Genomic DNA, 13,996 nt, shown 5'->3' on the forward strand with positions numbered 1-13,996 from the left:
CTCCACCCCCACCCTTCGGGCGCCCACAGGAGATGATAAGGTGATGTCATACCTCCGCTTCCTGGGGATATGAGTAACTGTACACTGTTGCCTCAGCCATCTCGGCCATGGCAGGCCGTGCGTGTGCGTTGCGATTGTGTTGCGCTTGTCTGACAATGAAAAAGATGAGTGAAAAAATACAATAGCAATTTTTTTTTTCAATTACTCTTAAGTTGGCTAAAAAGTTCGGTGCTTAAATGAAAAAAAGAACAAAACAAAGCGAACAAATCTATACACTTGCTGTGTTTATTTTGGTCAAGAAATACATTTAATTCATAAATAGGAAAGTTCAAGGAAATTATTGAAATAAATTACGACATATTTTTCAAATTGTATTCGTTTTATTTGTATTTTCAGTTTTTTCTTATTTCTTTTTTATTTTACTAGCCTATGATATACTGATTTAAAAAATGAATTGTCAGTTACTTAAATATTATTACAATTTAATTTATTGTATGCCAATTATTTTTTGTTGTCATTATATATTTTATTTTTAATGTCATTTCCATTTGTTTTGCATATCGGTCTCATTTATGTACTGTACATTTCTTTAGATTAATTAAAAAAATATTTTTTCAATATTATTTTTAACAATAATGTAAATCCTGCTTTGCTTCTCTATGCTGTTATTATTGTACTTGATCTCAAACAGTACATTGAAGTATTTAAATTGGTTTTGGATTTTATTATGTTTATTCATACTTGACATTCACATTCCAAAAATTTGTGAAAAAAAAACAAAACAATGAAGTGTTCCCGCGAAACTTAAAGAGAATAAGTAGCTCCCCAAAAATATGGAAGGATGAACATGTGTAAACAATAAGAAAAGAAGTCAAAGTACTCCAAAGTAAATGAGCACAATTTGAACACTTGTATTTGTCTATTGCAGCTTTCCAAACTGCATTCAGTGACTGTAAACAGATAAACACACAAACAAGCATCCGCCGTTTGTTTTCCCAGAAGCGAACAGCACACACACTTGTCCTGTGGGCTCCGCCTCACCACCATCTGCAACCGCACTGCCACTCTTAGGTCTTGGCACGCAAATCGTTCATGCTCCAAAATAAAGCGCACAGCGAACCACGAGGCGCATTTTTTTTTTTTTTTGTTAAAACCCCATGTTTCTTTCAAATGCGGACCGCTGCTTCAATGACAGCAAACACGATTTACAAGACAGGCACGTAAAAAGCCGCTTATAATCGGTGTGTATGGGGTGGAATTGTATGAAATCATCCCAAAACTTTTTTCGAGTAAAATACAACCTTTTTTTAATTTGGTATGTTTGTAAGATGACATATTTGTTTTGTAAAAACAAAAAGAATAATGTAAAAAAAAAATACTACAGTTATTGTCAATTTTTTTTTTAAATTTCTGTAAAGTTAAAAATTAACTTGTGTGTAATTACCAGTAATATTTTAGGGTGGCATGGTGGTCAACGGGTTACTACACCTGCCTTACAGTGCACAGGTGTAGAGTTTGATTCCGGCTCCGGCCTTCCTGTGTAGAGTTAGCATGTTCTTCCCATGCCTGCGTGGGTTTTCTCCGGGTACTCCAGTTTCCTCCCACATTCCAAAAACATGCATGGCAGTTTCACGGAACACTCTAAATTGTCCCTAAGGGTGATTGTGAGCACGAATGGTTGTTCGTCTCCGTGAGCCCTGCGGTTTTTGTAAATTAAAAACTTTATTTATACAACTGGATTGTTGTCAAAACATTTACAGCGAAAAATTTAGCATTTTCTTTTTCATTAAAAAAAAAAAAATTATGTATTCTTGCAAAATGACAGCCTAATTATTTGTATCATTAACACCTATAAAATTCACATTATTGTTGTTACATGACAAATTTATTCTGGTAAAACTTTGGGCACTCGGGAGCGTAATCCTGGACTGGTCGGTCGGCATTCACTCGCAGGGCAAACAGGCAAGCATCTATTCACTCTCAAGCCGGATGCTGCTGTTTTTCTTAGCAACAGACTTCAAATACTCACCACTGGTCCACTGTGCCGCCTCACATTTTCATCCCGCTCCTTCCTTGCGATTGAACAAGTGCGTGTGCCTCCTGCTGCCATGTAACAGTACAGATGTGCTATTTTATTTGTGCGGGCAGTTTGCGGCGTTCATTTTTAGTCAAATTATACATCCTGAATTTATGGGAAGGGAGAACGGGCTGGAGTCTGAAAATAACTGAACCCTTCCAAAAAAAAAAAAAAAAAAAAACAGTGGGGGAGGACAAATTTCGTTGGACCCCGCTTGTGCCCCGAGTCCCCCGGCGGCAGCACCAAGCCATAAAATAACATTGAGAGTGTGCCCCGAGCGTTTCCTTTGGAAACGAAAGCGAAAAGCCCGCTGGCGCTGCAGCAGCACTTTGAAGCGCCACCGTCATGCGGAGCTGTCCCCCTCCGACAAGAATAGAGCGGCGTTCAGCATGGATGCTCCACTTGAAAGAAGCGAGCAGCAGTTGTTTTAAACGCGTCTGCTCGGATCGGCCCGGCCTGAGCCGCCCGACTTGCTGCGTGGAAGTTCAAAACAACCAGACGTATGATATAACTCAGTGTTTTTAGGTCTTACGTCGGGATTTTTTTTTTCCTCATTGGTCTCAAGGGGTCAGCTTTGGTTCTGATCATGCGCTTCGCTAGGTGCTGCTGTTTGAGTTAGCAACGGGGCTCAAATGAGTTCAGATGCTAATGGCCGCGTAGCATAATAATCTTTTTTTTTTAATACTGCGCAGGAAAGTCATTCACAACCTGCTAGACTTGAATTCACAGATTGTTTATTTGCCGCTTCAGTAGCTGGTGTTTTTCTTGGCAAAAGATTTTCAACTGGCTCAGTGGTTAACTCCGTGCGAACGTTGTGGTTCGTTCTTTTGTTTTCTGATTGCAATTCATTTGTTTTGCTGTTGGTGCTGCTGTTTTTTTTTGTTTTTTTTTTTTTGGGTGAGCAGCATGGTTCAAATGCAAATTCCACAGATTGTACGATTTTTTTTTTTTTTGATACTGCATAAGGGATAACATCCCCGACCTGCACTCCTCTCACTTGACGTCATCTTACGTCATGTTTATCTTGTTTGAAGTTTCTGTTAGCAACAGGGTTCAAATCAGTTCAAAATAACCGTGTAGTGTAATCTCACTATTTACACCGAGTAGCCAACTCGTCGACAACATGCGACGTGTCTCCACTCCCCAATACGAGAGACTGCTTGTGTGCCTCGTTCGGTGCTGCCGTTTTGCTTAGCATTCGAGTTTAAGCAGGCTCAGTTGTCAACTCTTGATTGTCTGCGTGTGAACCACAGCATTCATAAATTTTGAAAAAAAGGGAGTGGTTCATTTGGAGAGAGATGTTTATTAGGGTGGGGGGGGCACTATTTGAGGAAATGTACTGTTGGCGCCCCTTGTATCACTTCCTCAGTCACCTCCTCACCTCCAGACAATGGAGCACTTCAAAAGGTTTGCATTAGACATTCCTCTCGACAATTATAGCTGCTCCTTGTGTCAACACACACACACACACACACACACACACACACACACACACACACACACACACGAGGATGTGGCCTGAAAAGAGCCAGGAAGTAAAGCGGAGACAAGTTATAAAAAAAAAGGTGGGAGCAGTGACATGGCCAGAGCCACATTCAAACCGTCGTGGCCATTCGGGGACCTGTGGAATGAGAGCTATTTGCCTGAAATAGCCCTCTGAAGTGATCTATGTTTCCTTTTGCTTTTCATGTTGTCAATGACAGGAAAGGGGAAGAGGAAGAGATAAGAGGTTCAACTCAGACGTTTCTTTCCCAGAAAGGAGGCGCGGGGGGGCGGGGAGGGGGGGGGGTCGTCCTGGCTTTGCTTACGCACTCGTGGGCCAAAATAGGACTTGTTCCATGGAAAGAGAATTTGTCCTTTTTTTGCATCACATCCTCTCGAAAAGTGGGCTCATCACAGGCTCGATTGTGTTTTACAAGATGACTGTTCTGTCTTTTTGCACATGACATGATGTCCACGTCGATGCAAAACCCAAACGCTTTTTTGCATACTTGAACATTCTCTGCTCTATGTACAATCTGGTAAGTAACTGAAGTAGCTGCTCAAAATAGACCCCTTTGCGCTTCGAGCATGTGTGATTTACCCCTGCTCCTCACTGAAGACAAATAATGGTAACGTTGTCGTTATTTACCGTCAAGTTAAACATTTACAGTTGTGTTCAGAAGTTTACATAGGTTAACCTGGGGTATGTAAACTTCTGAGCACAACTGCACTATACTGTATGTATATATATATATATATATATATATATATATATATATATATATATATATATATATAAAAAAAAATATATATAATTCTAATCCGCTTATTCTCACATATATACATGCACAGACATACTGTAGATTTACACACAATACCACAAGGCACATAGAAATTCAATACAGCTCATATAAACCAATCATCTTCAGGATGTTAAAGGACCAGAAAGAGGAATTTCAGAGATATTTTTGACCAGGATATTTTTCCCACAATGTGTCACAGAAATAGTCATCCGCAATTTTCCCAGAAGAAGTCTACTTTCCACGAATGGACAGACATTTTGTTCTCCGTTCAGTTAGCCTACATGCTAATCTCTTTGTGGTCACACCAAGCTGGTTTACAAGCTCATTTATCCTATAAAAGTTGGAAGCATCTTTTTTTTTTTTTTAATCTCGGATCCGACCTAATCGGTTCCATTATTGATTTAAAGGTTTGACCAAATGGTGTTCCTATTCTCAGCATTTCCAAAGCGCTCACAAAGCTGTTCTTGATCGTTAAGGGAACACAAAGGAAGTTTAAATCTCGCGTTGTTTTTGGCCCCTTTGGCTTTATTTTGCTTGGATGTGCCAAGCCTCAGCTCAAATGCTTTGCGCGGCCTTTTTATGTGACTGCAGCATCACGGCAGCGGGCTCAACTCATGCCCTGCACGGGAAGTCGACTCAAAGATATGTCTCAGTGGGTTTATAAACTCCCACAATGCTTTGCTCAGAAGACTTCAGAATTCATTAGAAGGCAACACGTGTTGATTGTGTTACTAATTTGCTGTCAAATCAAGAACCCTAAAATTCGGAATTATACCGGTACTTTGTCTTCTTCTCTGCTGCCCTCACGTTTTTTTTTCTTTTTTGCTTGAGGATCAGCTGTCAGATATGCACCCTCTGTTTCCGCTTGTGCATGCACGTTTGTGTTTGTGTGTCCGTGCATGTGTGTGCCTGCAAAGAACAGAGTGACCTTTTTAATCCCCATCACAAATCAGATCATTTTGCGTCTGCAATGTGATTCAGTGGCAAATTCTCTGATTAACTCGAACACAACATTGCTTTGTGTAATGCTTGGCATTAATAATGGGCTTCAATGGACCTCAATGATCTTTGCCAAGGAAGTTCATAATTATATTTTTAATATCCATCCATTTTCTATCGTGCTGTTATGATGAGGGGGGTGGGGGTGGGGGGGGGGGACCTGGAATCTATCCCAGATGACTTTGGGTGAGAGGCAGGGTACAACCCTGGACTGGTTGCCAGCCAGTTTCATCAAGGCAATATAATTTTACAATGAAATATAACAATTGCGGTTGACAGATTTGAATTTCCACATCTTCTATCAGTAATAAATTGATTTGAAGGAGGTAATGTTTCAATCTGTGTTTTAACATTTTTTTTGAGGATGTTTCGATATGAAAAGTGAGAGATAGAGACTTGTACACAGAAAATATATGATCTATATTTTTTAAAAAACTAACAGAAAAGGGAAAAGAGGCGACGAAATGCAAAAGGGACGAGGAGGAAAGCAAAAAGACAGACGGACGTTGGAGGAGATACAGGCAGGAAGGATGAAAAAGAAAGATGGAGAGAGAGCGAGAGAGAGAGAGAGAGAGAGAGAGAGAGAGAGAGAGAGAGAGAGAGAGTAACAGATGAGAGAATGGCTCTGTGCGCACGCACGTGCATGTGCGTGTATGTGTGTGTGGTGGAGGATCTTGGCCGCTGTCAGGCTTCGGGACTCCCAGAGGAAGCCGGCCCTTGTTCAGTTTACAGGATATAATTCCCTTCCTGCCCCGCACAGACCCACAGGCCAACGGCCAACCAACACTCCATGTGTGTATTTGTGGTTTTGTGTGTGCGTGTGCGTGTGTGTGTGTGTGTGTGTGTGAGAGAGAGAGAGAGAGAGAGAGAGGGAGAGAGAGAGAGAGAGAGAGAGAGAGAGAGAGAGAGAGAGAGAGAGAGAGAGAGAGAGAGAGAGAGAGAGAGTATACAGTCTTGTATTCTGTGTTTGTGTGACAAAACCTTGACATCAACCATATTTTTTCCCCCTTTGTCGGGGCATTTTGGTCAGTTCACGCAAGTGCTATGATGATTGTGCGTGTATGCGCATGCATGTGTGAGTCTCAGGGAGAGGTCACAGGTTGCATAACTTGCAAGGATGGGCCTATTTTAGATTCGGTTGAAACTTATAATGCTTGATAAGACGTTTATAAATGACGTTTTAATATGCTCATCATTTGTCATGTAGCTATTTAGATGTTTTTAACTCACATATACGACACAGTAAAAATCACCAGTTGTATAATTTCAAGCTAGAACGGGCATTTTAATTGGAACTACAGTACTTGATAAAATAAATTATTGACATTTATGGCAACAATGTTAGTGAAAAAAACAAAGCCAGCAAGTTGTTTGCTCCAAAATAATTTGATGAGTTGCTTTTATTTCAAGTTGGGCGGCCAGCCCAAGGGACAATTAGTTCTGTAAACTTTTATTAATTTTTTTGTTGAAAATGTGGGGAAGTCAATTTTCACATGAGCAAAAACTTGAAATAATTTGTTGAATTGTCGATCTTAAAATTGTATCCATTTTTATGCCTTAAAAATTTGATCTCACTCAACGCCCCCCCCCCGCCCCACACACACACACACACCCCACATAGTGTAGTGAAAAGCTCACAAACATAATACAAAACAGCTTTTCCTCGGCACAGAGACATTTGAGACAAGGTTTAAGTGCGCCTTGTTTGCGTTCAGCTGTTACAGATTAAATATACATTATGTGGAAAAAAAAGGACCGATTCTCTCGATCCGGGGTGAACTGAGGTCGCTGTCGTCTGAGCTGTTGTCATTTGCGCTGACTTTACATTAGCCTACATTTCATCATCAGAACCAGACTTGTTTTTGTCCTGATGGAACTCATTTTAGCTGCATTAAGAACATAAAAAAATGTTAGATATTCAAAATTCATATTGGCTTTAATGCATACATTATTTACACCAATTATGATTGCTTTACCACAACAAACTGCAAGTTTTAAACACAGCTCGAGCCGAGTCAACTACACAAAAATTCTCAGCGTTTATCTCAGTTGACATTTAGACCAATGCTGTCCTCTTGTGGCCACATGTAAATTGCAACGGAGAGAAACTTGTCCTGACATGTCGAGAGACTTTTAGCAGGGGTCACCTGCCTTTTTTAAAAATTGAACATTAACAGAATACATAGGAGTGTAATGTATTTATTTCAGTAAACAACAGCACAAAATACAAGATGAAAGATGATCACATTAACAATGTGTGAGTATAAATCATTTTCAGAAACTATGTCCAGGGACAATAAAACTTTATTAAAAATTAAAAAATTAATAATCTTCCATAAATAATATTAAAACAACATGACTCATTCAAAAAATAATGTGTCACTTTTTATAGTGTCAGTAAATGTCACATTTTGGGGTGGGGCTGCTATTGCGCTCCAGCGTTTATATTTTATGATTTATTAATTTTTTTGCATGGCTCCATCTCAGACTTACCAAAAATAAAATATACATTTAATATATATATATATAGATATATATATATCTATATATATATATAGATATATATATATCTATATATATATATAGATATATATATATCTATATATATATATAGATATATATATATAGATATAGATATATAGATATAGATATATGGATATATAGATACATATATAGATACATATATAGATAGATAGATAGATAGATAGATATAAAACTGTAGCAAATAATATCATGAAACGTATAATACAAATATCATTCAAGGTATATGAAAAAAAGTGTCAAACCTGTAAATATTTGGTGATCAATAAGATATTTGTTTCAGTCGATACTATACTGTATTGTAAAAAAAAAAACTCAATATGCTGACATTGTCCATGAGAAGCTATATCATAAATAGCATGATGTTAATGCAATTACAACAGCATACCCTATTGAAAATTTGAGTTGAAGGAACTTCATAAGTAGTTAGCAAAGAAAAGTAACTTGAAACGTTTGAATATTTTGAAGGCAGAGTGCACCGATAATCAGGCCTAATTTGAGCTTTTTTTACCCTCTTTTCTGACCAAAGTCGGCACAAGACCTATTATTGGATATCTCAAAGAGATAAGGCGTAGAAAAAAAAGTAGTGTGTTTCCGGTAACCCGACCGACGGAGAATTTCTACGTCGAAAAAAAACTTTACGGTCGGCATTTTTTTTCAAACAACCCTCTACATTTTTGTGTAGAGGGTTTACATCGGTGCAAACTCTCGTGATATTCACGTTGAGCGTGTGCGTCGTTTGCCCTGTCTTCTGTCAACAACATTGAAACATGGCGGCGGCCGCGATCTCCGACGACAGTTTAAACCGCGTTTTCTGTGTTACAGTCGCGTGCTCGCACCATAATGTTAAGAAAATAGCATCCATTGATGTATCTAAAAAATAAAGCAAACTATTTGATGAACACCACGGGCCGAGTAAAAACCGAGGGCGGAGGAGGATGGTGGAGGCGGCAGCGCACTCCGGCCCCCGAGTCCGGAGCGGGGAGAAAACTAAATAGGTGGCGGCGGGTTCAATGTCTTCTTGTTTTATGTTTTATGGTTATTTTGTTTAAATTTTTGATGGGAAAAAAAAAAGATTAAAAAAAAACAAAAAAACTTTGTCTGACCTACCGACCCTATGCTGAAATTTCTTGTTACCGGAAACACACTATCTTTTTTGTTTGGCCTAATGCTGAGTGATAATGATGTGGTGTAGCATGTGCTGAATAATTATTCCTCCCCAATGCGTGACTCAGGATTATCTGTCGAGTTGTCATTATGTGTATAATGTGCTGTGTTGGTCATCACTTATTTATTTATTTCTTTATTTATTTTTCCTCATCATGTGTGCAGTGCCTCACATTCAAAAAATTAAATCTGTTACGAGTCCACTTGGATTACTCGGTGTGGTAATGGTTCAAACAAAAGTCTGTCTGATCCTGCGGTTCGGTTTCACCGGCGGCATGATGCCCATCCACCGACCTCGGCAGGAAGAAGACGGACTTCTGACTCAGGTCCGCCTTGGGGCCCAGTTTGGGTTTTCCGTTCTTCTTGAGCGCCACGAACCACTGGTAATTCCGTGACCGATATGTGTTGTAGTGGTTCTCCTCATATTTCTCCAAGAAGTAACACTCATCATTGAGCGTCAACTGCAACAAATAGGGAGGATACCGCTTATCCATCGCGATGCATCACTAAAATTCCTCGTAAACTTGCCTCTAATCGTCAATTTCATGAAAAGCTTCCCAAAATAGCTTCATAGCACTTTGAAACAGTCATGCATGCCTTCGTCACATCACAGCTGGATGACTGTAATGCACTTTACTCTGGAGTCAGACAATCCTCCATTAAGCATTTCCAGTTGGTCCAGAATGCTGCTGCTTGCCCTTTGACTGGTACTCATAAGAGGGAGCACATAACTCCTACTCTGACATCCCTTCACTGTTTCTCAATACATTTTAGAGTTCTTTTTAGGATCCTATTATTTGTTTTCAAATCTTTAAATGCCCCCCTCCCCCACCTCTCTGAGCTCCTAAAACATGAATTAGATTCATACTTACTGTTCCATAGAGGCGTCCTTTCTTGTTCATGGCTAGATACTTCTTGGTATTCTCACCCATCAGCACAACTTCACCCACATTTGTGGCCCACCTCCTCAAGATGTCTGCAGCACATAGGAGTGGTGCTTTGATTTAGTAGCGTAATTCATAACGTTGTAACTTAAAACGACTATATTGTAAATCATCTTTCCCTATTGAAATGAATGGGAATTCCAATAATCTGTTCCATCCCCAGACAAAAAACACCACCCATTTTTTAAAAATAAGACAAATAGCACTCTACTTCATCAAATCAGACAGCAAAAACATAATTAAAGTGAAGAATAAATGCGTCATGATTTCATGATTCAGACAATAAAGGATATTACATTGTTACATTGTCCGCCTCTTGTCTGTACTTCTATACAGTTTGTGTTCAACAATCTGTTGCTCAAGGTGGTATAACTAAAGCAATACCAATGTGAAGCCTTTTTGTGGCATTTTAAATTGTGTGTTAGCCTTAAGCTATTGGACTTTTGTAACCCCATTTGGGCTTGGTTAACTCATTCTTCAATCACGATCTGACGAGATATCGCATCAAGTCACTGGGCCTTTTCTAAAAATCGCTCATGACACCTAGGAATGCTGTTGATCATTTGAACATGTAAACTCTTGCAGGTCTTGATACGAATTAAGTGTTGCGTACTGACAGATATTTATCTCTTTCCTACCTTGTGAAACAATTGATAATAAATCAAACATGCACGGTCAGTGTCTTCACATAAATGGATATTATTAAATCACGTAAAGAATAATGGAGGGGAAAAAAATTGTAGTTAAGTACTGGTTAAAAATGTACTTACCATATGGGTCATTGCCCAGGAGACCACCAGAGACACTCCCATCTGGCATAATCCTCAACTGGTAGCCCCCATTGAGACAATGCAGCCGAGTGAGAGCGCGAGGCTCATGCCGGGACAAGTCACCCTGCGAGTTGCTCGGCAGCGTCATCACATCTCCTTCAGACATCCTCCCGGAGCGTCGAGGCTCATGATGTGAAGCAGACGCACTGCCTTCTCCGCTCATGTCACCTGGAGAATGTTTTACAGAGGGAGAGGAAGTTTGGTCCAAACAACTCCTTTTGAGATAGGAGCACAGGAAATGCTTCACTGAGTCCACACGTGATCAAACGTGATTTCACAATTACCCAAGTAAACAAACAGAAATGGTTCCAGATGGCAGTGATGTAACGTTTGAGTGAGATTAGTAAAAGGGGCAGACAACACCATTAACGTGAAATAAATGATGTAACAATGCGCAACATCGCTTTTTAACTAACCATGGGGAGGTGACTGGGAATTGTTGAACTCCATTCATGGGTTTAAATGTTATGTGAAACCTGAAATAGAGAAGTATGGATACTTTCATATACTCGTACATATTTAAGACGTCAAACATTTTTCTCAAGCAAATTCTTGTCTGTATATGGATGTATGGATGGATAAATGGTTGGATGGGATATTCTGTTTTGTCTATCTAACTGGCAAAAAAAAAAAAAATATTTGCTCAAATAAATAACACAAATAGCCAGGTAGGATACTGTACTCTAGATAGATAAGCAAATTAGATAGCTGTGAAAAGCTAGATTCAACTATCTTAGGTATTTGCTTGCTAAAAGAGAGAGCCTAAATAATTAGATTTGTTACTGTGGGAAAATAATTTGTCATCACGTTGGATGTGATTGCGGAATAACGAGTCATCTGCCATAATTCCGATGCAGCAATTTTCGCGGCATGTTGTGTCGAAGTAGCTCGGACGCAGAAGCAGCAAGTCAGCGGTTGACGTGAGAAGTTTGGTATTTACTCAATAACACCCTCAGAAGACGGTTACTTGGGAATAATGACAGCATGTGTCAAGAGTTCACATATGGCTCTGTGGGAGGAGTGAATATAAAAGGACTCTTGAAAAAAATTGTTTTTCCTTCTTCTTCTGTCTTCAGCCTTGTCCAGGCAAGAACCTTGTGGGTATTCATTTATATCTAAACTCACAATATCTAAGGTAGCTGAGATGAAATTTCAGATCAAGAGTTGAATGTTCCCCCTCCGTCGTACTGGCTGATATATATATATTTTTTTTACCAGCTTTCCTAAAAAGGCAAATTGAGTTTTAGGGTCAGATTTGGATTTACATGTTAATTGTTTAAAGTTCGTATGGTTAAAATGTTTGATAAGTATTTATCCAAAATGACTCTAAGGAAATCTCATCAGTACTCCAAGTCCTTCATTCCCTCTGCCATTACACTTTTATTCTTACCTTTTTTGCTTTTATGAATGATATTCGACCTTATTCTACTACCAAAGTAACTGAACTGAATTATCAGATCAGGACTTAGATGCTCCTTGCCAACAATCTCCCGGGTGCATTTTTCAGGAAATCTTCCTTTCCATGAACTAGAACCCGATTCATGTTTATGTTAAAACTGGTTTTCAGGATGAGTGAGGTAGCCTTGCCAATGTTTGACCAAGTGCAATTTTCAGCAAGACATCCGAAAGATTTTTTAGCCATTAAGCAAGAACCACATTGATTTTTTTACGCTATCCTGTGCAGTGCGGCTTGACTATCATTCATATGAATACCACTTAAATCAAAACATTCTAAACAAATCAAAAATCAAAACAATGAGACTTGCTCACCAGGTGAACATCTCCTTACCTGTGAGCAAATGAAGTGATTGTGCAGTGTCGCAATCCTGCCTTTTAAAAACGTTTTTCTTTTCAACACAGCTACCTCCCCGTCTTACCCTGCAGGCTCATTTTAACAGGCTCATGCCAAGACTAAAATTATCACGGCAGAAAAAAAAGGGAGAGCGGCATCTTCACATGGTGTAACTCAACTCAAGTGTCCTGTTATTTTTTATATATATATATATATATATATATATATATATATATATATATATATATATATATATATATATATATATATATATATATATATATATATATATATATATATATATATATATATATATATATATATATATATATAAATAATTTATTTCAGGCTTTTTAAAATATTTTTTTTAGGAAGCCATGTGTATTTGTGTGAAAGTATCTTAAACGTGAGGATATCCACACACATACGTAAAGACTGGCCCACATTCTATTCCGTTTCAAAGGTACAACTGAATCAAATTAAAAATACATGTAGTGCCTCCTTAAGGACAAGAGATGGCGCCAGATAGCTGCGAAAGGTGTTCACAACTGAGCCTTTGTGAAATCTTTTCATTTATGGTTGTGCTGACGTCACCATGACCCCCTTCAAAACAAGTGAATCCCCCTACTGTCGGCAAAATTTGACTCCACATAGTAAGTAATAATAATAATAATACCCTAAAGTGTGTGACAGCAAGATAATCGCAAACAACTGTGGAGAGGGAGATTTGTATTTGATGTGTATCGATTTTTTTTCTGATTAAAACACACATATGGGATTAAACTAAATTGTCACACAATCTAAACGCGTTTAGTGTGAGGACACCGCGGTGCGGTATTTTAGGGAGGGAAATGGCAATATGTTCCTTTTCCCATGTGCATATCGCGGGGGAGACAACGTCCGCCCCCTAATCCTTTAAACGCATCGGATTGGGCAAATCAGACGTCAGTCCAAGGATTAGCCCTGTGGCGGTAGGTTGACCGCGAGCTGTCGAAGCGAAGCCTTCACGCGAAGAGTCCACAATTTTTCCCGATCTCAGTCGTGTATCGTACTGGCAGCCTCCCTCCGGCCCTCATCATCCTCCTCGTCGGACTGTCCGCTCCGGAATGAATCGGTCGACAGGAATGCAGCACCGGTTTACACGAGCATCCGGACGCTATATTGCCATATTGGATTTATTCTGAGAACTTTTTACATTTACAGTACTTCCATTGGATATTGCACTGGTGTCGTTTTCAGGGAAGCGCTTGAATCAAACCGGGGTTTTGCAGGAGGTATTAAGGTTATGCAGGTAAGGCTCCTCCCTTATCTGATCTAACATTTCACACGTTGTTTACATGTAATCGGATTTTTGCATCCTT

The 13,996-nt window shown here is 39.2% G+C and overlaps 2 protein-coding genes and 1 long non-coding RNA gene across 4 annotated transcripts in view; 2 read left to right on the forward strand and 1 right to left on the reverse strand.

Moving 5' to 3' along the window:
• The window catches only part of LOC109517975 (uncharacterized), a 68,215-nt gene extending 57,347 nt beyond the window's left edge, over positions 1-10,868 (forward strand). The window contains exon 4 of the long non-coding RNA XR_002168637.1: positions 10,803-10,868. This is a non-coding gene — a long non-coding RNA (uncharacterized LOC109517975). The remainder of the gene's footprint in view (positions 1-10,802) is intronic.
• Positions 9,075-12,733, reverse strand: LOC109517974 (fibroblast growth factor 1-like). 2 transcript variants are annotated; one of them, XM_019873540.1, is made up of 4 exons: positions 12,633-12,733; positions 10,784-11,011; positions 9,942-10,045; positions 9,075-9,530 (listed from the first exon to the last, which is right to left on the reverse strand). In XM_019873540.1, the coding sequence occupies exons 2-4, from the start codon at positions 11,004-11,006 to the stop codon at positions 9,279-9,281; spliced, it is 579 nt and encodes a 192-aa protein (XP_019729099.1). In that variant the 5' UTR covers positions 11,007-11,011; positions 12,633-12,733; the 3' UTR covers positions 9,075-9,278. The 2 variants fall into 2 exon arrangements, with proteins under 2 accessions (XP_019729099.1, XP_019729098.1); XM_019873539.1 differs by lacking the exon at positions 12,633-12,733 and adding an exon at positions 11,260-11,336.
• Positions 12,734-13,610: 877 nt separating this feature from the next.
• LOC109517892 (rho GTPase-activating protein 26) overlaps positions 13,611-13,996 on the forward strand; it is a 54,122-nt gene continuing 53,736 nt past the window's right edge. The window contains exon 1 of the mRNA XM_019873365.1: positions 13,611-13,926. The gene's annotated coding sequence lies outside the window, so the exon portion shown is untranslated. The remainder of the gene's footprint in view (positions 13,927-13,996) is intronic.

This window comes from Hippocampus comes, unplaced genomic scaffold (genome assembly GCF_001891065.2).
Source record: "Hippocampus comes isolate QL1 unplaced genomic scaffold, H_comes_QL1_v1.1 scaffold59, whole genome shotgun sequence".
In the NCBI taxonomy this organism is placed as follows: domain Eukaryota; kingdom Metazoa; phylum Chordata; class Actinopteri; order Syngnathiformes; family Syngnathidae; genus Hippocampus; species Hippocampus comes.